The sequence below is a fragment of the Cydia fagiglandana genome, chromosome Z, assembly GCF_963556715.1.
Source record: "Cydia fagiglandana chromosome Z, ilCydFagi1.1, whole genome shotgun sequence".
NCBI classification, from domain to species: domain Eukaryota; kingdom Metazoa; phylum Arthropoda; class Insecta; order Lepidoptera; family Tortricidae; genus Cydia; species Cydia fagiglandana.
In genome coordinates this window covers 23,195,003-23,221,150 of record NC_085959.1, presented here as the reverse complement: position 1 = coordinate 23,221,150, position 26,148 = coordinate 23,195,003, and the positions used below count along the sequence as shown (strand labels likewise).

The window sequence follows — 26,148 nt, the reverse complement described above, 5'->3', positions numbered from 1 at the left end:
CTTAAACTGCTGAACCAAATTAGTTAAAATTTGGTACAGAGATAGTTTGAGTCCCAGGGAATAACATAGCATACTTTTAATCTCAATATTCTTCCCTTAAGGGTGTGAAAAGGGAGGAGGAAATTTGAATGGGGATTCAATAACCGCTGAACCGATTTAGATAAAATTTGGTATAGAGATCGTTTGAGTCCCAGGCACACCCCGACTGGCGATCAAATGTATGAAACAAACGTGTTCCTACGCGCACAGCTAAGCTCGTGTAGGTGAACGCGTACTATGCTTGTGTGAGTGAGATAAGACTTGCGAGGGTTCTCGCCATTTTGTTGTCAAGTTCGATGACCTCAGTGACTCAAAACTCATTGCACGAATTAGGAATAAATAAGAATCGTATTATGCTGTAAGGTGGGTATCTAAGCTCGATTTATACAATAGTTTCCTATTTTGAATCAGTATAAACGAAGTAACAAAATTTTTGTAAGGAAATCAGGCCTCCAAAATATTACGTAAGTTGAAAACATGATTTTTTGTTCATATAGATATTGTGTTGTTTTCAGTGTGATCTGATAGGTTTTGTAAATATTTGAATATTTTACGTGGCCTCCGCTCTGCGCACCGCGTCGTCGCGTCCTTGCCAGCCGGTAACTGTGAGGTAACCGAGAGCGGGTGGGCGGCACTTTCAACGGGAGGCAGGGAGTGTCCATACTGTACGTTAGTACCATAGACTTATAATATATAGAGACGGTGTCTCAGCGAGCTGTCACTGTTGCCACTTTTGTTTAGTCAGGGGTGCGAACCTCCTGAGATCGGTCAAACTCGGCTCCGCTCGGCTCAGCATTGCTCCGAGCAATTATTAGGGTTGGCACCACTTGACTTCCTTCTGCGTGCACGACCACAGATAAGATAATCACTTGAATTTTGACAACCCTAAATAGCCGAAAGGGATAGTGTCATATATTAGAAAGGGATAGCATGATTCGACCCTTTTTTTTATTTATTTTTTTATTATGAATGGGCTTACTCTGAACCGCTGTCAAACTTCGGTTTTGTAGGAAGTTTCCTTTCTGTACGGTAGTACTATTATTTATTCTGTGGTTTAGTGTACGATTAACAATTTAACACCACCTTGCTGTAGCCATGTCGATAAAGTCATATCGATAAACTATCGATATTTCTTACAATTTTAATTTTACTTCAAAGGTTTGACGATATCTAAAATGAACAAAAACGCTTTTATTCTTTATTGTGGTTATCAGATCACAATTATATCGTCACGCCCCAGCAGGGAACCAAGGGAAAGTTCAGATATTTAATTAAAATACATAAATACCTACTAAGATATGTGTTCCGTAATAATTGAAATATTTTATTATATTCTAATATATTTATTATTCATTGGCATTTCAATTATACTTGGTCAAGCAGATCTTGTCAGTAGAAAAAGGCGGCAAATTTGAAAAATATAGGAGCGAAGGGATATCGTCCCATAGAAAATTTGAATTTCGCGCCTTTTTTACTGACAAGATTTGCTTGACCCTCTATATGTATATGTTTAACGAAGATATTGGAGCTTCAATTAATAGCTATTTCGTTCCGCTGTGTAGCGTTTATCGATATATAACATGATTAAAATCGACTTTTGACATCCCTAAAAGAGCACACATACACGTTTTTACGCACACATACACAGCCTGGATGCATCAAAAAAGGCAACACTTGATTTGAAGTTCACCTTGTCAACAGTATGGTTGTCCTTTTTTGACAAATGGCATTTTAAAAGAGCGAGGAGAGAGAAATGATACTAGTTGCTGCGCCGTCAAAGAGAACAGAAAACGTAGGGGCCTTGGTTAGTACTCTTTATTACACTGTGCATTAGTTAAGCTTTTTTTAAAAATCCGAGTTGGCAACACTGTTTGGTTCTGTCACTGTCACTGTTCGGACATTTGCGTTGCGCGGGATACGGAACGGGTATTTGGTTCGCCTTTCGCTAATAGGACCACATCTTAAGTAAAAATAATATTCTTCAATTGAGAAAATAACACTGTGGTCACCAAGTCGGAAAACAGTAAACAAAATGGAAAGTGAGGATTTTCACGGTGTTGATGCGCTTATCAGACCAGCCAGAAAGGACGATATGGTGGCTGTCGCTAGTTTAATACAGGTGTTTGACTACACTGAGGTTTACACATTTGTTTTATCAATTTGAACATTGGAATTATAATCATTCTTTTTTTTAGGAACTGGCTGATTTTCAAAATATGTCAGATGGTCCGAAAATTAATGCTACAGGTGCGTAAGTACATACGTAACTCCAAATGAAAAGTACTGCCTAAACAAACAAATGCAACGGAATTATGGACCCTTGAAATGTTGAAGTTGGTTAAAAACACATTTTATGAAACATTACCCTTGCAACTTGCAAGGCAATGTTCCCTTGGTTGACTTGTCTTAGGAACTCATTCATGCTCTTCAAATAATTGATTGATTTATTTTTAGATTTACAGCGAGATGGCTTTGAAACAACACCACCAGCATTTCAGCTTCTTGTAGCTGAGAACAAAAAGAATAATGCAATTATTGGCTATGCTCTGTACTTTACAACATACTCAACTTGGGAGGGACCGGCAATGATGCTGGAAGATTTGTATGTAAAACCTGCACTGAGGAAGCAAGGTATAGGGAAAAGGCTTTTTAATGCAGTTACCAAGGTAAATTATTACAGCCCAGTTAGTTCACTTGATATCTTATTTAAAACTTTTGCTAATAGCCAGTACCTACTACCAACAAATATTATTATTTTACATTTTAGTACTTAAATATAGTAAATATATGTTAAAGAATTCATGATTATGACAGGTAAACAATGTTTTTTTTACTAGCAAATTATCCGTTTTGCTTGGTAGGTACATTAACTAATGCCTTACTTTCCAGCAAGCAGCACTGGCTAGATGTTCACGATTAGACTTTCATGTCTTGGAATGGAATAAAGCTAAATCATTTTACGAGTCCATTGGAGCTGTAAACCTGACCAACACTGAACAATGGTGCTTGTATCGTCTGTCTGGGGATGCTTTTCAAAAAGCAGCTAATCACAAATAAGCATGACAGTGTTGGGTATTTAATAAAAGACTTAATGTGATCAAACATTATGGGTATATTTTTGTAATGTAATATATACAACATAACATATTGTGTAGTTTACTGTTGTGGAATTAAGTATTTAGCTTAACATTACTGTGATATTGCCAATGTTGTGACAAAGTCTATGCTTGATATTGAAATAAAATTTCGTACAATCTAATTCTAAATCATTACATTGTTCTTTGACTAAACTATGTACAATAATTATAAATGCCATTTATTTTACTTAGTCTATAAATAATACTACTCTGTTTACAGCAATTATCTATCTTCATTGGAATTACTATCGGATCACACTTTAAAGTCATGTAAGTCCTGCTTGATATGGCCGATTGCCAAGGGAAGGGGGAGGGGCATACCGCATACATTTAGCTACAATTTTTTTTCTCTTGGTGACATAGATCAAAATACACATTTTCCAAGTTTGTAGTAGGCCCTCTGGTGTTGTACTTTATTACCAGCACTTTAGTGGAATAAGCAGTAGCAGTAGTCTAGTCAGTCAAATATAATCTATTTTTACAAGTAGGTATGTATAACGTGAACTACCTCTCTCTACATCGATATCTATACTTAAATACACTGTGCTGGTTTTGTAACATGTTAAATGTAAGAAATCAGAGTTTAAATTGAATATGGCAAAACTATTTTGTCTCACCCAATAGTAAATCAGTATTCATAAATATTTCAAATATTTGTTATATACATAACTTACATTATAGACTTAGAACTAAGACAGATTCCTTGGCATTTGTTGATTATCTAATTTGTGGAATGCATTGGTGGGGTGATATTGTCTCAAATTGCGTTGCCCGCGCGGTGCCACGGCTACGCCATTGTTATTCCGCACGACTTCCCACTTGCGTAAGGTTCACCTTAACATAAGTATTAAAAATTATTGTTTTTTATTCATCTAGTTATTCACATTCGCAAGTGCATATGCATATCAATTTTTAATCTATTTACATAATTACATTAAGATTCCATTTGTTTTATGATGCGATGCAAAGTGAAATATCAGATAAATGTAGGTTTCTTTCCGAAATACTTGAGAAGTTGATGTCAATTGTTGCCAACTTGGATGAATCGGCATTTATCTTCCTCATAAAAGATTGAGCAGTGCAAATGGGTTAGGTAGAACGATCAACAAATACCGTACTTAACATTTTTTAGATCGTCTGTCATGACTCATGACCGCTGTTCTGGCCCATTCATGCCCATTCTTATTGCCCGTAAGACCAGTCCTGAGATATGTCAATGCCAGCAAACGTAATTTAAAGTAGGGTGTGGCGTCAATAGATGAACAAATAAGGCCCCCCCCCCCACATTTGGCGTCTTTCGACGTCGGCGTCTACAATTCTATGGCCGCTGCTCGACGCAACGTCGACACAGCGTCGACGCAACTGCGCAGCGACGTCATTTTCCATAGCGCTAACCAGACGCCGACGCTCGAAAGACGCTAGATGTGGGGGGGCCCTAAGCGACTAACTAACCCTTAGCGCATTTAGTAACTGGAGACGTCATGGCTGTCATTTTCTGTACGAAACAGTCTGCCGATTTTTGCGGGGGACGGGACGTCAAATTAGATATGAGCGCCGATAGGCATTTAGCCGGCGGCGGCGCGCCGGTCAAAATCGGTCGGCGGCGGCGGCGAATCGGCGGCGTGGCCTTGAAATACTTTTGATTAATGAAATAATAATTGAAACCAAAATTTTGCTGAAAAAACATGTTTTTGCTGTAAGAAAGTTATAAAATAAGTGCATTTTTCAATTATAAGCAAAATTTATTGAATAAAGGTACGACTGGTACGAAAAAAGTTTTATATAGCATAAACGGTATCGCGCGGCATCAGTGGTGGTTTAATCTTGGCGAAGCTCTGGCCGGAAGATCTTTGCGAAATCCTTATCTTTTGTGCTAAGTAAAACGTAGCGGATTGACTGTATCAGTATCAGAGAAACGTCTGATCGACATTCCAAAGAGCCGAAGTGAGAATCACTGAGTCATTAGCCAATATCGACCCAACAAAACAATTTATGGCAAAAAGGCCCAAGGCCGAGCTCCAACTAACAACGAAGACCTGATTCCGACGCCTTCCCATGCGAGGCTGAAAGTTAACCCTTAAATGCACGATTTTATCTTTTTGCCCGAAATTAATATATCGTCGGGTGACAAGCAAAAGCCACTAAGTACTATCAAAAAATAAAAGTAACAATGCACTTTATTACACTTGTAACACGGTTCATTGTCCAATAATTTCAATGGTGTTAGTTAGTGACTTTTGCTTGTCACCGGACGATATGTATCACATAATTGTTTGCCGATTCTAGGAAAAATAGTAAAAAAAATATGTATAACTTCGATTTTCACTGCGAAATCAGTGTTAGAAGTTGAATTGGCTTAATCATATTTATGTAAATATGTAATTTTTAAGTAATAGATATATGATTTTTTTTACTACCATTAGAAAGATAAACTATTTGTGATATACCTATGATAAAGTTTTTAAATATAAAATAATTACAAACCCCGAAAACACCGTTCAAAATCACATACTAAAAATTAACAACTTCTGAATGTTTCCAAGCTTTTCGACTTTTCGTCTTAAAACGAATGTAATTTTTATAAATTAAAATTATTGCGTAATTTTAACCCTTAATTCATCACCCTACTACTTGACGTTTGGTATAAAGGTACGTTCAAGAACATAAGCCTTTTTTTTTTAATCTGTGAGCTGTCTAATGCTTTGTAGACATTTGGCAACACTATGCATTTAAGGGTTAAGCTCCAACCAGGGCCGAGGACTTACGAGGTTCCGATAGCGTCTTCTACGCGAGCGATGCGAGGCCAAAGATTGGGCTGCAGGAGAACAAAGCTTGAAATTTTAACAATGGCCAAGCTTAAAATAATCATTTCCGATGCCCTTCCTTGCGAAGCCAACGGCCGGACCTTTGGGCGTGAAAACGCTTAATATCTGAAATTAACCCCTTTTTACAGCTTTTAAAGACATTCAAACCATGCTTGCAATAATTAAATTCGCGGTGAATGACTGATGAGCTAGCCAGGTGGCAAAATTAGTCATTTCGTTGCCCTAACACTAGCAGCGCAGTTACCAAACTGAAAATTTTAAATTTACCATTAATATTTTGGAATAATATGGACCTAAAATACCTTTTGAATGTCTATAAGCTGACAGACTGGCGCCGTTAAAGATCTAAACTAGATAAAATAAATATTATCCGATTCTAAAAGTAGTAGTATCTAACAAGGTCACGCCGAGGCCACGCCGATAGCGCAGCGTCGGCGGCGGCGGCGCGAAAATTTTGTCGGCGGCGGCGGCGCGCCGGCGCGGCGCTCATATCTACGTCAAATGTACTTATTGCTTTTTCGGCATGATTTGTACGTAACGTACAAATAGCCATGTCAGTCCATACAAGTTTGTCGGCAGAGGCGTGAGCTCTTAAAGGCGACTCCAGTTATTAAATGCTCTAAGGACTAACCTAACTGTAAAAAAAAATCAACTATTAGCAGAAGATGGATTTCAGACATAAAAATGTTATCTACCTTTTTGCAAAGAAATAAAGGCATTTGCAAAAACTAGGTCTTGCCTAAAAGTTAAATCCCGTTCATCTACTGGTTAACTCGAACAGCAAATTTCTCATATCGTTTAATTAAAAAAAAGAAAATTGTAAATAACGCAAACTGTAGAAAATATTGTCTAGAATGTATACGAAGCAAAATCATATCAATATAGGTACGTATTATTCTATTTTATACGCAACTAAAAAGGCTTATATTTTGGAGCGGCTATCTCAAATAACATTTTCATACCAACCGATGTTTTTGGCTCGAAACATGTACCCTACATTCGTCGATTTTGGTCGAAATGATGTTTAACAAATTTTCTGCAAACTATAAATATACCTAGGTAAATATTTAGGGTGCGAGTACGTACTTAAACCACATACCTATTAGGTACTTACCTCTAATAATTGGACACAAAATCATAATACATTCGCATTGCAATAATGAAATACATCCGAGATCAATAAACTGTATCATTCTGTATGAAAAATTGTACGTAGTCACACTAGTGACTCGTTCTTACTGCTCTTGAGTGTAATTTTACAATGATATATGCTTTTTATAAGTTCTAGAGTTTTAAGCGTAAAAACGTGCTGCATATATTTGGCCACTTAGGCCGTCACTATCTATTTGATACTGACTGTAGGTATTTTCCTGACAGATTATAGATTAGAAACACGCGTCTTATTTTTATTATATTTAATACAATATATTCTACATTCCTATTTTCTATACCTATTCTACGATCATGACAAAAGAATCGACTTAATATATTTAGGTACAACCTACTTGTAATTTGAAACTTAGGGAGAGACGGTTTTTAGGTCACGCCAAGCCGCGACGACAACTTGGATTGTAGCGCGCTACCCCACGTGTCAAGCGCGACTTTTTTTTTCAATAATATGTACCTAGGTTTCTTTAATTTGAGTTATATGTGGTAATCGATATGGTGTCATGTCCTACAATACAACCAATCAAAAATAAAAATTACTAATAGGGTAGCACATAATGGGCTATTGATCTAATACCCGAGTATATTTTGGTGTTACATTTTTGATTTAATGTCTTTTCTAATCCTACGGTAGCCTGAAATATTTAACTAGCATAGAGGTCAAATCAAATGTGCTTGTTTATATTTATGCTGCATGTTTACCAATTTGATGTCAATCTTAGGCCCCCCCACATCTGGGGTCTTTCGAGCGTCGGCGTCTACAATTCTATGGCCGACGTCGACGCAACGTCGACGCAGCGTCGACGCAACTGCGCAGCGACGTCATTTTCCATAGCGCTGGACCGACGCCGACAGACGCCGACGCTCGAAAGACGCCAGATGTGTCACACTGAGATTGAATTAAAATAGGTAGTTGTTTGGTGACCTATGTAGTTTCGTGCCCCATGCCCCCATATAAGTCTAGTATTTCTTTAGTTTGACATCTCTAATGATCTGAACATTCAATTTTAAACCGTGAGAGACATTTTTGTTGCGTTCTGTCCGTCCACAATACAATTATACATGTATACTAAAAACTTACAATATTAACACTCATATATAGGGTACGCTGGTAAGACATTCTTTACCGTGCCGCTATAACCTACATACGTCATACATAGTTATTCTCTCTACTTATCTGTTTTTCACATAGGTACAGATGCGTATGAACACTATGAACTAATGTTGTTTAAACTAAACGGTTCACTATTATCTACATAAGTATGGCTGTCCCAAAAATAACGCATTATTTGAATTTAATGGAAAAAACATTTTTTTTCGTCATCATAAAATACAATATATGGGGTCATGTGTGGAATAACACGTCGGGCAAATGACATCTACGGCTTTGCTGGCGCATACGCACTCTTTTGTAAAAGAAATGCATTAAAAATTATTATTTGCATAAATTTGGCTGAATTTCACCGATGCAGTGTCGAATTTCCTTCTACAAAGCATGAGTGGTTGTGGGGTTGTTGACATAGACTTTTGACTTTAAATAATCTTTAAAAGTGTGAAATCGCAAGATCCAGGGGCCAATTCTGATCACCAAAACAAGAGAGTACACGACCAGGAAATGTCTTATGCAGTAATTAGATTGTTTCTCGGGTTAAAAACGCGTTTTTATTCGTTATATAATAGTTTTTTAGGGTTGCCAGCACTAAAATACAAAAATGGCGGCAAATTCAAATCTTGTGTTCTTTTTGGGACACCCGTTATATCTAACACAAAAACCACTATGAGTAGGTAGGTACACTGTACATATTATGTACCTACTACGACAGTCAATTGGAATTATTCGCAGCTTTGTAAGGGCAGTGCAAAAAGTTGTTAAGTCAAACGTACCTAAATGACATAGTATTCAAGTGTAGCTATGAGTTAGTCAGTGTCGTCCAGTGGACAGGCTCGGGGAGCGCTACGTGGAGGCCATGAGCTTGGCGTGCGCGGTCACGTTGCGCTGGTGGAGGAACCCGCTGCCTTCCTCTTCTTCGCTGTTGCCGAGGCCGTACTGTTGGCAACACACATTTATATTACATAAAGATAACGCCATTACTTTGCTACCTATTTATCAAATATTTATTACTTAAGTAGGTACATATATTATTAAAAAAAAAAATTAAATAGTGTTCAAAAATAATTGGTATCTACGTTTTTCTAATAATTATCTAGTACTTTATTTCATGCATGGTGTATGATAATTTAATTTAAAGACAGTCAAATATATCTTATTTTATGTGTAGGATCCTTTCCCTCAGGTTTGGGCTAAAGAGGGTACCTATTACCCTACTAAACATAGACAACATAAACATACATTCACTTGAAAAGCGTTATCCGCCTCTTAATGTAACTCGGGTGTAAAAAGGAGATAATATTTACCTGTAATGCGTGCAAGTAGTGCTGTTGCGAGTGGTAATGGCTGCCAGAGTGGGTCGCGTATCCGTCGTAGCCGTTGGGGGCGTTTGGTTCACTCTTAATGTTGAAGATCGAAGGGTTGGAGAGGAAGCCAGGAGCCGCGGGCAGACCCAGGGGGTACTGCGTATGCCCGTGCCCTTGGCTGTGCGAGTGCGCGTGAGGGGACGTCTCCGACGAGTGTGCCTCAGCGCGGGCTTTCGAGAGGGACCCGTGACTAGACATAGACGCCGTTAAAGGCAATGGCACTTCTGAAACGCTTGGCTTGCTTTCTGGAAATTACACAGACAAAGTTTGCATATAAATCCATATAAAAAACGTATACGTGACAATATTATAAAAACGGGTTACTCACACGAAAATTGCTCAACATATTACGCTCCATAACGAGAAGCTTCAACTAGTGCGCGCGTTGACTGAACGCAGAATTCGTTCGTTTCGTTATGGAGCGAAACATGTCGAGCCATTATCGAGTTATAAAAGCCATTTTAAGTCATCGACTTAAAACAATAATAATTTAGTAGTAGATAATGAATGATGATGGGGACCTTTGGTCTCGGCATGGCTCAGACTGGGTTATAGTTTCTTAAGATTTGTAGGTACTTACTAACATAAATATTGAAAAATTATGTCAGTTTTATTATTATTTAATCTAAGTTAGGTACCATCAACGCCGGGTGAGCATTGTCCTTCTTTCTTGGAACTTTCTTGTGCGGATTTAGCTCCATTAGCAGACTTTTTCGGTTTCCTTTTCCTTGTTTGAATCCCGTCCTTCCGCATTGCTAATGGCCTGTAATAGTTAGATTTAGGAGATTAATATTTAGATGTAGTGAAAGTACGCCTACCCTAATGAATGTAGTCGATATTATATTTGTTGGTAAGGGGTCATCCATTAATTACGTCACACCAATTTCTAGGTTTTTTGACCCCTCCCCCCCTTGTCACACTTGGTCACATTTGGCAAACCCCTCCCCCCCTAGTGTGACGTCACATTTTTTCTACGAAATCGCCAAATCGAATTAAGTAAGTACCTAAGTATTATTAATATTTTATCAAAATATTTTTGACGATATAAATATTAGTAATTTTATAACCCAAAACTGCTTAGGAAAGAAAATTAAACGATTAAAAACTATTTTCGTTTTAAAAACTTGTTATTTAAATGTACAGCGAAATAAATAATTTAAATAAATTTTCGGTTACTGATGAAGTTAAAGTGACGTCACAAAGTTTGTGTCTCCCCCCTCCCCCATGTCACAATATGTCACATTTTCTTGACCCCCTCCCTCCCCCTAAACGTGTGACGTAATTAATGGATGACCCCTAAGGAAAAACAGCGCTAATCCAGCAGAGGTACTAACAAGTATACAGTATGAGAGCAAAGAAGTCGTGACTGCGACATTTAATTTCCGTACAATATTTTCGCTTTTTAATACTACTGGTTTAAGAATCAGACTTAATTTTTCACGACATTTAGGCTTTATAGTGCCACTATCCAATTTGTCATGTTGTGTAAATAGCTGTCATTAAGCGAGGAAAGGACCTATGTAAACCTGTAAAGTAAATTATGTATAATAAACTGGTAGGTACTTTTTCTTGCGGTAACTTTCACTGAACAATTGAGGTAAAGGAACGTTATTTATGGAATCCTGAGTATATCAGCATGGGAGTTACAACAAATCCTCTATAAATCGAATTGGTTATCGAATGTTAAAAAAGTTAATCTCCCTATGGTCGAAACGTATCACTTTCAATCCGCTTCATAACTATACTGGGTCAAGCAAATCTTGTCAGTAGCAAACGGCGGCAAATTTGAAAAATCGCGGGTTAGCAACACTGTTCGAATAATTCGAAAATCGCGTGTCATCTGTGTTTTATCTGTGGAATGTGGATCGCGAATGACAGCCATCATCTTGTTTGTTTACAAATGGTTTACAGTGTTTACATTCTGAATCGATTCTATTTCAAGAGATATTTCTGCTGTGTCACCATTAAATACCAATATAGAGTCTGGCTAGCCAAAAATTGTTGACAGATATTTCGTTGTTGTATCACCAATTGTCTATGATTTGAAAAAAAGCTAAAAGTCAGTTGTCGATTTATGTCATTCATTCAAATTGTTTGCGGTTTTTATGGGGTTTATTTTAAATAATATTAATAATTTCTATGCTGAGTGAGGTTCACAAACTATTATTTAAGCTCGTAAATAATTACGACAATGTGCGAAGTCGACGTGTAGCGTTGTATAATGAAAAAGTGCAATGTTTACAACTTCTAACCAAATGTAAACAAAATACGAGGTTGGTGCTCTATAAATATTTTGATACTTTAAGTACTAGTTCTAACATTTGCCGATTACTTTGATTAAGTACGTGAATTTATTAATGCCTGAATCTCATAAATAGGACAAGTGTATAAAGAAACGGATAAATTAAAAGTTCTGAAAAATATCTATAAAATCTAAATATTGGAACGTAAACATGTGTGTTTGTCGTTGACTGTACTTTAAATAGTGGTAGAAATTATGTGAGCTGACTTTGAGTGCACTTAAACGTTTATTTAGCTTATTTCCTTAGGTACCTTATTTGTGCACAGAATATCAAAGATATTGTCTAGTATCAAAACTATAATTCCTACTACACAAAGTGTGACCAGCCCAAGATTTTTTGAATTTCCCGCCAATAATTTAGGTAAAATTTCAGTAGCCAGACTCTATTAAACAAGACTGTGCTTAATTAAAGCTAAGGTGCCTACAATGCCTACAGTGCCAACTGAGAAATCTAATAAAATATGAAAATCCAGTATGACATCTACCTGCTGAAGCAATGATTTTATTCATACATTCTTGTTTAACGGCATAGTCCACTTACAATTTTATTTTGAGATCTTCAAATTAGTTAATCATTTTTATCAACATCACACACCGCTTTTAAATTGTCCGTCCATACGATTAATAACAATTTCAAACATTTTCAATAGAGAATCCGCGAGTGACAATTTGAATTGACGTACGTGACAAGGCGCGCTCAGCGGAAAAAAAAGTTTTGGTTCGATGTACATTGTACATTGCTGCTTTTCTTAGCGCAATACTACTCTTTGAGTGTTGCCCTACTTTAGTTTGCTTTACATTACTACTGACAAGATTTGCTTGACGCACTTTAGTTAAACAGTGAGTATGAAAAATAAAAACATAGTTATAAAATTTTCGAATTTCTCGTTAGGTATCAATTCCTTTCTTTTCCCTCTTTGGCTTTCATGCTGAAATACTCATCAAATCCACCCATCAAATAAAAGAAGAACCAGTTTCTTGCTTGGTTTGTTGGTATCATCTAAGTACTTGTTTGAGTTTGGTCTTCATCACAGGCACCGAGGTAATGAACGAGCATAGTAAAAAGCGTCTTCTGACATATTAACATATATCATAAGTCGATTTCATAAATATGTAGGTACCTATGCCCAAACACACAACTTGTCAGTAGAAAAATGCGCCAAATTTTCTATAGGAGGTCAAACCTCCGCGCCTACTTTTTTTAACCTTTAAATGCATAGTGTTGCCAAATGTCTACAAACCATTAGACAGCTCACAGTTTTAAAATAAAAAGGCTTACGTTCTTGAACGCACCTTTATACAAAACGTCAAGTAATAGGGTGATGATTTAAGGGTTAAAGGGTCTAGCCGTGTTTGTATGGGGCATCGGCCCCAGAAGCCAAATTGATTGCCGTTTTGCCAATTTATTAGGCCAGATGTAAGATGCTATTTCACCAAAAAAATAACCCTAAAATGCTGCAGATTTTTGAGAAAATTAAAAAAAAAGAAATTTGGTTTTCATTTTTTTTTATCTAAACTACCGAACCGATTTTTTTGTAACTTATATACATTATGTAAGTAATCTAGATGAATTATTAAAAAAAAATGGAGTTTCAAATATCCTTATAACTAGTAATATTTTCACTTTTAATTTTTCAAAAATTTTTTTTTTATATTTCCGAAATAGGGACACCCACCAATTTTGGGTATTATATGTATAAATTAATGTTCTATAACATATATTTTTTTCAAAAATATTCATTTGGCTCAACAGGGTAAAAATACCGTATGTATGTATGTAATGTATGAACAGACACAACCGGGAGAACTCCCGGTCCCATATCGACCACCGCGCCGCTCTGTACGAATTTGAATTTCGAACGTAACAAATTGCTAAAATGGACTATAATAGCCGCATACAGCCAATAATAATAATATTATTATTATTGGCTGTATGCGGCTTGGTTGTCGTCGCGTCACGAAATTAAAAAACCGGCCTAGTGCGATTAGGACTCGCGTTTCTAGGGTTCCGTACATAAGTCCGACTCACGCTTGACTGCACATTTCTAATAGGTTTTCCTGTCATCTATAAGTAAAGAACTATTTTGAGTATTTTTTTCAAAATTTTAGATCCAGTAGTTTCGGAATTAAAGGGGGGGAATGGTCATTTTTTGGCTATTTTCTTAAATAACTTCGAACCTATGTATTTTAAAATTATATAAAAATATGTCCATCTTTGGGTCACGAATTTACATATGTGTACCAAATTTCGACTTAATTGGTCCAGTAGTTTCCGAGAAAATAGGCTGTGACAGACGGCCAGACAGACAGACGCACGAGTGATCCTATAAGAGCTTACGTTTTCCTCTAAGGACAGCGGGCTTTTTTCTATATAATCAATCGCATATTCTCGAAGCCGTTTGCAGATATTGCTAAGAACGTATAGTTAGACCGTAAAAAGTCTGCAGCGATGTTGATAGCCCACGCAGTGCAAGTGTCATTTTAAACGTCAAACTTCTATGAAATTATGACGTATACTTAACACTTACACTGCGTGGGCTATCAAATCCGCTGCAGACTTTGTTTGGTGCGACTTTAGTAATGTAACGATCTTGGAGATTTTGAAAATATTTTGTGTATAATCTCCTTTTTTTCCATTGCAAGATCAATATCAACGCATCTCATATTAAAACGGAACTTTTTAGTGAGCCGCGTTTCCCGCCTTTTTATTTTTTAATTTCGTGACGCGACGACAAGCAAGCCGCATACAGCCAATAATAATATAGTCCATTTTAGCAATTTGTTACGTTCGAAATTCAAATTCGTACAGAGCGGCGCGGTGGTCGATATGGGACCGGGAGTTCTCCCGGTTGTGTCTGTTCATACATTACATACATACATACGGTATTTTTACCCTGTTGAGCCAAATGAATATTTTTGAAAAAAATATATGTTATAGAACATATTAATTTATACATATAATACCCAAAATTGGTGGGTGTCCCTATTTCGGAAATATAAAAAAAAATTTTTTGAAAAATTAAAAGTGAAAATATTACTAGTTATAAGGATATTTGAAACTCCATTTTTTTTTAAATAATTCATCTAGATTACTTACATAATGTGTATAAGTTACAAAAAAATCGGTTCGGTAGTTTAGATAAAAAAAAATGAAAACCAAATTTCTTTTTTTTTTATTTTCTCAAAAACCTGCAGCATTTTAGGGTTATTTTTTTGGTGAAATAGCATCTTACATCTGGCCTAATAAATTGGCAAAACGGCAATCAATTTGGCTTCTGGGGCCGATGCCCCATACAAACACGGCTAGACCCTTTATGCAATATTTTTAATTTATAAAAATATAAATAATATATAATAAATCGTTTTAAGACGAAAAGTCGGCAAACTTGAAAAAATCCAGAAGTTGATAATTTTTAGTATGTGATTTTTAACGGTTTTTTCGGGGTATGTAATTATTTTATATTTAAAAACTTTATCATAGGTATATCTCAAATAGTGTACCTTTCTAATGGTAGTAAAAAAAATCATTTTTATATTACTGAAAATTACACATTTTACATAAATATGATTTAGCCAATTCAACTTCTAACACTGATTTCGCAGTGAAAATCGAAGTTATATTTTTTTAACTATTTTTTCTAGAATCGGCATACAATTATGTGATACATAATATACCGGGTGTGGCCTGTAACATGAGCAAACAATTAAACTGTAGGCTGTACTCCTCCCACTAACTAACATTTGTTCAGCGACTTTTAAAAATAACTTGTGGTTTGATTTTTAATACACTTTAAAGTTTATTCTAAGACGCAATGTATTGCGAATTTTGTTTTGTTTAAGGCGTGACAAGCAACGTCAATCACAATGATATGGCGTGGCGATGGCGTCCATTGAAGATAATATTTATTTTGTATGAAAAATAGGGAGTCTAAATAATTCATAATTTTTAAAAGTTGTAGAACAAAAGTGTCACCGTTTGAGGAGTACAATCTATGTTTTAATTATTTGCTCATATTACAGGCCACACCCGGTATACTTAAATTTCGGGCAAAAAGAAAAAATCATGCATTTAAGGGTTAAATTGCCGCCTTCACTACTGACAAAGTGCCAGAATATATATGTTTTCATCTTATTGCAATGGATTAGAGTATGAAATGTAGAAATAAGACCTTGTCTTATAAAATGATGTATTTGTACATACCGATTAATTCCATGCAGCTTGTAGTAGAGTCCGCAGGCGTTGCAGACGGGCTCACCCTCGTTGTTGCGCCGCCACAGCGTGGTGTTGCGCGACCCGCAGTTGGTGCAGCACTGCCCGTGGCGCCGCGCGGCTGACTGCAACGCGCAACGCAACCCGTTACACACGACCACTACACCTACCTTGGCTTATTACGCCACATTTACACCCTTATTTGTGGTTACGAACGTCACTTAAATATTTTATCAGGGGAATTAACAGTGACTGAGACTGCATAAACGCCTCAGCAGTACCTAATGCCGCAACAGTAATGCAGCTGCACCTGCCATCCGATCGTCGCAGCCGCCAATGAACGTTCAATCAAGGAAATTGATAGTAGTAATACCGCAACAGTACCTAATGTCGGCGCAGTTGACATCCGAAAGGTACATTATCCTTTACAACTCGGAAATTTATTAAATGAATATAGCTTTATTTAAATTACTAGATGTAATTACCGGTAGCGGTGCAGGGTGCCTAGCCAAGGTGACAATCGCTTGCGCTACGACAACGAAACGCTTTGTGTCTCGCTATTACTCTTTCATATTAGTGCAACAGTGACAGTTTTAATCGATTCATTATTTAATTTTTAATTTAAACTTAGTGCAGTGCAAATCCGATTGGAAAATAATACTGTGCCTGCAAATAAGTAGGTACTGCACCGATACGATATTTGAATTTTGCTTATAGGTATGCCGCGAAACACGTGCAAAGAGCTCCGGACTCCCACCATGGTCTTGATTAACCCGAATAATGAAGAAACCTACCCACAATATATATAGCCGATAGCCCGGCACATTATCAGAAAGCGAGACTTGATAATTTACCGTTCATGCAATATTAGATGCATTAAGATTGATATGACGGAACTGGGCCTTGTTGTGATTAGGTACTTGCGACTATACTCAGAATTACATACTACACAATAGCTTTGTGTGTATGTATGTGTACACCATAATTTTTTAAACTCCGTTAATTTACGTTAATACTTTCTCAAAGACATCGGTATTCGAATTAGGTAACTCTGTTTTGAAGATACTTAATAGTTAATTTTTATCAGATAATGCCCCTACGTGCGTGTACACTTGCCTTAGAGCTCGCTTACACATTGATTAGTGTTTAGTATGAGTTTATATCTTTGCTACAAAACACAAGTACCTACCTACCAGTACACCGGACGATCGATGTTCGAAATGAAATTGATATGTCATAATAGTTTACAATTGTGTTTGGTTCAGTTAATGCCTGCTACAACAACGTTATATGCAGCATTTAATCATGTTTTATGAAAAATAATAAAAATATACAAAATGTTGAAGATATACCATTTAGCTTCCTTAGTAAATGTACGTAGCCAAACCCCGAAGTTAAAGGAGTTAAAAAACACGGTGTAGGAGTAGGACCCATTTCTGCATGGTCATAATGGTAAGCATTCATCTACTTAATTATTTACTTATGTAAAATTTAATTTGAGTCAAGCTTTTATCGGTTGTAAATACCTAGTACATGTCTTTAGATAGTAATGTAGATACCTACTTTCCACAAATAAGTTAAAAATCAATTAGGTTGGACACCGAGTATACATAAATATTTAAAATGTTAGTCGGATACTTAGGTACCTATAAACAAATGATCGGAAAATGGTTTGCACATTTCGGAGGTTACGAACATTGCAAGTGTAATAAAAAAAACCTGTAGAAACATAACACATATTACACGTAAAAGATCAAAGCGACTGCAAACTTATCCAGGATGATCTGGACCGCTTCCATGCCTATTGTCAGTCCAACAAACTGTATTTAGCCTACGATAAATGCGTGCATATAACCTTCACAAAAAACAAAAATAAAATACTAACACATTACAACATAGGAGGAGAACTTGTTCAAAGAGTTAATCATGTTAAGGATCTAGGGGTTACGCTTGACGAAAAGCTTACTCTCGATCAACATATTCATAAAATTACAACAAAAGCATATCAAATGTTAGGGTTCGTTCTTAGGGCTGCCAAACCTCTAAAAAAATGCTCATCTTACTTGCTGTTATATAATTCCTTAGTCCGCCCCTACCTTGAATATGCATCCCAAGTTTGGAACCCTCATTACGCAGTCTACAAAAATGCAATTGAAGCTGTTCAAAAACGATTCCTGAGGGCTCTCCATTATAGAATGGCTCATGCTCCATTGTCATACGACAAACTCCTTGAACGCTACAAACTTAAAACTCTGACTAGTAGACGCAATGTCCAAGACGCCATTGCTTTGTTCAACATATGTGGGGGTTATTATAATTGTCCAGAACTGCTTGAACATATCGGTTTCCGTGCTCCAACCTATAGAACACGAACTACATCCCTGTTCGCGTTGCCTGCCTCGTCGAATAACGCTGGAGTCCGCGCTCCGCTTCGCAGAATATGTCAAATGTACAATAACAACCTGGTCTCGGTTGACATTTTTAACAATAGTCGTGCAAATTTCAAACGTAAGGTAAACCTACTGTTATGAAGCGTTTAAGTACTTCCTTAAACTTACCATAAAATTAGATTCGTCTTAACTAGATAATTACTGTTGGCCCAATATATGCTTAGTCCTATATTTATCATAATATAAGTGTAAATATGTAGTTCCTCATCTCGCTGCTAGAATGTTATGTGTGTAATCTTGTCAGCACTGTAATGATTATTATTATCGTCTATCCATCAATGTTAGTTTAGTATTTATTATCCTGTTAATCCTGTTATACCTCAATCCGATGACAATGCCACTTAAATATCCTAGGTTTACAAATCATAGTGGGAATTGTCTCAGGATGTAGGTTGCACCTACTAATGTATAAACTTATGTCCTCTTTTGTATTATATATCTGCCTATGTCTGTTTTTTTCCCCAATAAAGAAAATAAAATAAAATATTGCTATTGTCTTAAAACCCTTAAATATTATGTAAGCACCATCAGCCCATCACCAGTCCTTCACCAAACTTGACAGTAGGTAAGATAAGAAGAGTGTACTACAATTGAAGCTTCATAACATCTATCTAGAAACGCCTACTCAAGCAACTATGCCGACCGCGTCGTGAGTTGCTGTTTATATACGGTTCCGTACGTGCTACCGAGGCGAGAGAGCGCGCGGCGCGGCGCGGCGCGGGATTGCGGGTGCGGGCGGAGCCGCTCTCTATAGGCCGACGTTCTGATTTTATCATTACTATGCGTACCTACATAGCTATCTCTATCAACGCATTGTGAACGTCGCCCATTTCCATCGAGATAAGCCATTGATGGTTGCTAGTCAAGGTTCAATATTCAATGTCGATAATGTCCTGCAATCGGCAAATGTGTCTCCCGGTAAGTGCTCCCTGTGTATGGCTTGGTTGCGTTATCATGTACGTTCCGTTATCTACTTGTCGCAGTAATCGCGTTGGTCCTAGTAGTGTTTTGGTTCGCTTAATGTAAAGGCCCCAGTACACTGTGGTCAAGGATGGTCCATTACAAGCCATCGCCATTGTGTACAGGAACAATGGTATACAATGGCAGACGCCTGGTCATCAGTTGTTGTCTATCGTGGTGCGCAATCGGTCGCTTTTTTTGACACTTCAAAGGAATCGTGGCGTAGCGTGGTCTGTGGTGTTCACACAGTCGCCCATGGCAGTAACTTGGCATGGCCCATCGTTAGCCACTGTGTACTGTACTGGGGCCTTTACATTATAGTGCTAGCGTGGCTCGCGTCTATAATCACTTTAGCAAGTTTAGCGGTGTGAGGGGACATTCGATTATAATTGAATGCTCTTTTTGCAATTAGTATGACCTTGTATTAGTCAAATAAAAACCTATCTATCTGAATATTAGTATGTAGATGTAACATACTTATCTATATAATTAGGTATAAAATAAAGCAAATAAACACGTGCAACCATTTACCCACCCCAAGGGTTATATTAGGAGCTATTAGTCCCAGTGTCGCGAAAGCCGTTATTTTCGCTTCAACTTTGTAAAATGGCTTTGCTGAAATACTAGGGGCTACATAAGATACCTAGATTATCTTGGCACGTGTAGTTGAACTGTGATGTTTATGTTTATGATCGCGAGAGTGCAAAACGAAGCACTTTGTTATCAGCCGCGCTCGTGGGCGACACGGAGCGTGCCGAGATACGACAGAACATTTCTGAGGTTTCATTAAGGATGCCATACTTTTTATAATAAATATTAACGACAATCTAACTATAGACATAGGGATTTATTTGAAATAGTGACATTATAACAAAAACGGATGCCACATTCATCTAAATGCTGACTCGGCTATCGGGAAGGGAGCGGAGGCGTGTAGTTTCCTATCACTCGCTAAAGCCAAAAAATTGTGAAAAGAAGAAGTTGATAGCGCGTGCGAGGAGTAGGTATAGCTGGTGTCGAAAGGATACGGACAGGGAGCATGCACTAGTCTACACGCCACCGACTCACCTTCTTCATGCCCCTGGCCATGCCCTCCACACTCATCCATCTCTGCACGGAGCCGTCCTTATAGAAGCGCGTCAGTAGCTCCGCGTCCGCACCTGTTCCAAAACAGAGCGCGTTACTATGTGTTCGTTGCACTTACCAGCCGCTTGCTGGGCTTGACGAGCGGCCGGTTCACGCCGTTGATCTTGTGGTAGAGGCCGCATGCGTTGCACAGGTAGTGCCCCGTGGAGTCCCTGCGCCACAGCGGGGTGTTATTGGCGCCGCAGTTAACACACTCACGACCCTCTTCGTATGATTCCAGACCGCCATCTGTTCGCCAATGGACTATTAAAACCTATCTTTTCATATCGGGTAGGTTACCTACAATATTTTACTGTTTTGTTTCGTTTACGCTAGAGATATTTTTAAGCAATGAATATTTTGTAATATTTACGAGCAGAAATGTACGTAAATAATTGAGTTCTTAATGTAAAGTAACAAGACTGAAAGCATGCTTTACACCGACAAGTAAATAATAAGATTGCAAGTATGTTTTACACCGGCAGTACTAACACATAATAAAATAAAACCTGTCTTAAAAATTACATAATAGAACCATTACACTCTTTTTGGCTAAATTGTATTTAAGCGAGTTAAGTTACTGGAATTTATACGCTCGAGTATCATGAAAAATATTTAAATTGGCCTTCCTTTATATTACTCCGATAACTTTGATGTCATGAGCCAAGCTAATACTTAAAATAGAATCAAGCATACAATACACACGAACGTTATTTTTTTCCCTCGGAATAAGGAGCTAAAGTAACTAGTAAGTACCTAAGAAACTTCATTGTTAATGAGCTAAGGTAGGTAAGTACATATTAGGTACCTCTACGCATTGAAAAGTTTCCTTATTATTGTAAGTGGAATTGTGATTAATTTGTAGACGGGGAGCTGAAACTGTAAAGATTATTATTCTGTGGTCGGGGAACCACAGATTCCAATAATTAAGGAAACAACAATTGATTCCAGTAACTAATAAATGTTGTTAATAAACTGTACCTATCCTTATCCCGATTACGTTGTAAAATTCTGGGTTTAACTCATAAAATTAATTTTAGTTATACAGTTAGTAGCACAAGTGAACCAATGTCAATGACTCTCATATATTTATCGTGTAAAAATTAAAGGGATAAACAGTCTCGCTTGAATACTTTTATTATAAGAAACTGTACACTATTAACTTACATTTAAGTGTAATCATTAAGTTTGAAATCACTGTAATAAACTTTTATACTCAAATTAACATTGAATCAGTTTTGCTCCTCCTAGTAAGATAAACATTGAATCAGTATTGCACCATATATTTATGAGAAATTTTACACTATTAATATTTTGTCCATAGTCCTTTGGCCTTTTTTACTGCAGCCAAACGCTTACCCATGCCCTTTACTACTTTTTCACAGTACGCAGGCGACAGTAACTCCCATTGTTCTTGAACTCGAGCCCACAATATGTGTAATGACGATGGCGGTGAGTCGTAGTTATTCACTAACGCTTTTTTTAACATAGACCATAGGTTTTCGATGGGGTTTAAATCGGGACTTTGAGCTGGCCATTCTAACACATGAAAACCCTGTTCAGACAACCATTTTTTAACAACTTTTGCAGTGTGTTTAGGGTCATTATCGTGTTGAAACCATATTTCGTTGACTGGGAACGGCATATTCTCCAGCGTTTCCCCTAACTGCCTCTTTAATATGTCAAGATAGATCTCTTTGTTCATTATCCCATCAATTTTACGAATAGAACCAGGTCCAAAACAAGTCATACAGCCCCACATTTTGATGTTACCACCTCCATGTTTAACAGTTTGTATGAAATCTCGCACATTCATCCCTTCTCCTTCTCTTTTCCAATTCCATTGACGGCCGTCCGTTGAGTATCTGTTAATTTTAGTTTCATCTGAGAAAATTACCTTCGCCCAGTCTTCCTCTGTCCACGTTTCGTACTTCTTCACGAATGCTTGTCGAGCTTTTACATTTTTCTTACTAATAAGCGGTTTCTTTTTCTTCTCCACTGCTCGGAATTTTGCACCCTGAAGACTTCTTATCACTGTCCATTTACTTACGACCTTTCCTGTTTGTTTTCGTAAGAGTGAGGCGGCATGCGATGTGGATTTTGCTTCGCCAGTGACCATATAATGTACAATTCTACGCGTGTCTTGCGGGCTTAACTTTTTTGTTCGCCCCCCACTGTTCTTTTTCAAAGGTTTTGTACATTTTTGTCTTATTCTCTGCACAGCCGACTGGCTTACGGTTAATTTCTTGGCTATTTTCCTAGTCGACAGCCCTTCCTCCAACATTTTTTTAATCAAATCATTGATAGGCTTGGTAAACGGTTTCATGGCTAACGTTTTATTTTCAATTAACAACGAAGTCAATCAATTCAAGAGAAATCGTGAATGATATCATGACACATCATTAAAATAAATGCACATCGGATATAAGTTTAGTTTTAAGTCCGATTAATCAAACGGCCTGCTATCGAAAGAGGTCGGAGCAAAATTGATTCAATACTAATATGACCTTATAGAGAAAATGCATTGCTTCAATCTGTAATTATGTAATGGCAGACCATCTCTATATAGTACACTAACAGAAAATAGTGAAATATAAAATTAATTAGTTATCGTTTTTATGTAAAGTAAAGGTACATGTCAAAGTAGTGAACATTGGTTCACTTGTGCAACTAACTGTATTAGTACCTAGTAAATGGGATTCTGTAATCGAAAGAAAAATTACCCAAAAAATAAATTATCGATATTCTGATGCACTCTAATGTTTCTGGAAATATGTATAATTAGATTAGATATTTTTTGGGTTCCGACGTTAGTAGTATGTAGATAGGTAACGAAAGCCAGTAAAACTTTATATAGTTTATTACCATCTTAGCACACCTGCATACCTACATATTTGTATGCAGCAGGTGCTAAGATAATAGTTTTGGTGATTGTATCAACGTTGCTTTCGCCGGTTTATCGGTACGCGGTACCTACAGTAAAACCAAAAAGTATTGGTACACCTATAATTGCAAATTTGTTCGTTTTCGGAGATCGAAAGAACATTTAATAAAAATGATTTGAGTAAATTTAAAAAGTATATAACATAGTAGGTACAATGATAGCAAATCTCCAGACACTTCGTTTTGAGTGAAATAAGTGTATGGAAAAAGTTAATGTATAAAATAAAAAGAAAGTAGCTTTAGTACCTACCTATATAAATGATTATTTTCTTAATTATGAGTTATTTGTGTACATTTTGAATTACATAGTGGATTCGCCGATTCGTCTTAAACGTCTTTCAAATAACATCAAGGAAAACGACACCTTGCGATTGGCCATGATTCGTCATATTAACAGCATGAATAATTATTATTGTGATACTTTATAAATTATAATACAGAATTGATGTCACTTTTCAAGCGTAGCTGATAAATGAATGATTAGTCACTAGTGGTTACATTTACCTATGCTTATTATAATAAACATACTGTAAAAACGAATAATTCGAAGTGAAACTGAGACTTAATATATAAATTAAAACTTTTGGGTTTATGTTCAGCAACATAGGTATCTATGCGTACATTTAAGTCTACAGAGTTATGGATCACGGTGAAATCATATTACAATGTTATAAAGTGGTAAGTCAGTCATGTTGCGATTGCCTTGATCGTAGCTATAGAGCTTATTTTGGTTATAGCCGTTTTGGTATTTATTGTAACCAATTAATTATACCTACCTACTATATAAATTTATTAATTATCACTTAGTCTTAGTTCTGTTTATGCATATTGCATACAAAATGTACCTATATTTCGAACGTGACGTTAGGTTCATCTTTACAGCCAGGTCTCAGTGAGAATTGTGTTAGTTTATAATGATTAAATTTTATACTCTACTATTCTTTAAATCACCCATCTCCAATGTAGACGCTCGGCTATTGTTCATATTCAAATTCCATATAAAAATGTTTAATGGCTATTAGTTGTTATAGGATGTGGGTCAGTCTTGTGTATGGTTCCTGCGTCAAAGAAGGCCCGGTTCTTAAGCTTGCCTACATCATTTCATACTTTAATAAGAGTGAATGGGAATCTAATTTTGCGTCCATGTTCGCTACTGCCACAAACAAAACTGCAAGATCATATTAAAAATAAAAAATAATCAAGGGCGCAGGTACCTTAGTGCCTAAGTCTCGTCACCGAGCATTATTTATTTGTGTGACAATTCCCTACCGATTCCAACAAAGGATGTAAATAGAACCTAGATATGTATTGATTCGACATTAAAGATAAGGATTTAAAAGTCTAATGTAGTATACTTATGTGGATTTAAGTAACTAGTGGGTAAATGTGTACTTATAAATTATTATGAACATATACAATGTTTCAAAATAAAATACTTATAATAAATACTGATAAGCGGGAACACCAAAACATGAGGACAACGTTGTTTGTATACTCTTTGTGCATGTCAAGGAAAAACTAACACGTTTCAGCTGTGACTCGTTACCACAATTTAATATTTGAATACGTATTTGTCTGAAAGAACTTTATTAGTATGTATTACTATCAATGATGCCCGAATGTAAAGTATTTCGATAGGTACAAATGTGTTTATTGGAAAGACATAGTCAGGCTGAACTGAAATAACTTCGTTTCGGCGATACGAGAGAATTGAGAGAGTACTAGTTACATGTATCTAACTACTAATTCAACCATGTGACAAAAACAGACGATATAAGTAATTCAACGACTTATAACTGGCCATTAAGCGTATTCAGTGCTATTTCTATTAACTAGGTACTCGTAAACATGATTTGTGTATAAAACTCGTCTCACTAATAAAATACATACTTATTTAAAGCATTTTGCATAACGAACTAAAATTCAAAACGGAATAAAAAGCAAAAAATATTGAGGTTGTTTTAGATAGTGACTAGAAATCCCAGCAAAACAATATTTAAGTCGTCAAAAAATACGAAGAAAGAGGCATGAAACCAAACTCTAGGGCGTCATGTCGATAACAATTTCGCTACCGTATCGCTTACGTCAACGATCGCATTATATTAGATATTCTTCTAACAACCATTATACCAGCTGTAACATCCCCAAAAAAGGATTCTTGTAACTAATATTTATTGAATTATTGTAATGTATAACTGTATTGTTAAAACGAAACCTTTACCTAAATATATAATTTTCAAAAAATTGATAAGTATAAGATTACTGGTCCAACACGTCCTATGTGAAAATAATAGGTCATAAATGTGAGCCGTTTTGCTGTCTGTGTCCATAATATGTATTATAAATATAATATAAAAATATAGCGATTATCAAAAAGTTATAAAATTGAAGGGATGTTTACAAAAACAACATAACTGCTTAGAGCGGTTGACACTTTTTTAAGAACATTGTTAATCGTTTCAGGTGTCAACAAGTGTAGTCAGTTATGTTGTTTTTGTAAACATCCCTTCAATTA

General features: G+C 36.6%; 2 protein-coding genes and 1 long non-coding RNA gene across 8 annotated transcripts in view; 2 read left to right on the top strand and 1 right to left on the bottom strand.

Moving 5' to 3' along the window:
• LOC134679018 (uncharacterized) overlaps positions 1 to 26,148 on the top strand; it is a 473,913-nt gene that overhangs the window by 413,370 nt on the left and 34,395 nt on the right. The window lies entirely within an intron of this gene.
• On the top strand, positions 1,951 to 4,038 carry LOC134679016 (thialysine N-epsilon-acetyltransferase-like). Of its 2 annotated transcripts, none has more exons than XM_063537816.1 (4): positions 1,951 to 2,134; positions 2,235 to 2,286; positions 2,494 to 2,705; positions 2,929 to 4,038. In XM_063537816.1, the coding sequence occupies exons 1-4, from the start codon at positions 2,072 to 2,074 to the stop codon at positions 3,094 to 3,096; spliced, it is 495 nt and encodes a 164-aa protein (XP_063393886.1). In that variant the 5' UTR covers positions 1,951 to 2,071; the 3' UTR covers positions 3,097 to 4,038. The 2 variants fall into 2 exon arrangements, with proteins under 2 accessions (XP_063393886.1, XP_063393885.1); XM_063537815.1 differs by having other exon boundaries at positions 1,954 to 2,158.
• LOC134679010 (GATA-binding factor A-like) overlaps positions 3,134 to 26,148 on the bottom strand; it is a 66,271-nt gene continuing 43,256 nt past the window's right edge. The window contains exons 4-9 of one of the 5 annotated variants that reach the window (XR_010100275.1): positions 20,770 to 20,939; positions 16,147 to 16,280; positions 10,282 to 10,406; positions 9,584 to 9,888; positions 9,053 to 9,215; positions 3,134 to 4,010 (exon numbers count right to left, since the gene is read on the bottom strand). Coding sequence is in view for 4 of the 5 variants with exons in the window: in XM_063537798.1 (XP_063393868.1) it covers positions 9,123 to 9,215; positions 9,584 to 9,888; positions 10,282 to 10,406; positions 16,147 to 16,280; positions 20,770 to 20,939 (827 nt within the window). In the remaining variant the exon portion in view is untranslated. Of the gene's footprint in view, positions 4,011 to 8,966; positions 9,216 to 9,583; positions 9,889 to 10,281; positions 10,407 to 16,146; positions 16,281 to 20,633; positions 20,726 to 20,769; positions 20,940 to 26,148 lie in introns of those variants that run through there. The other 4 variants (XM_063537798.1, XM_063537799.1, XM_063537800.1 and 1 more) reach the window with 4 other exon arrangements.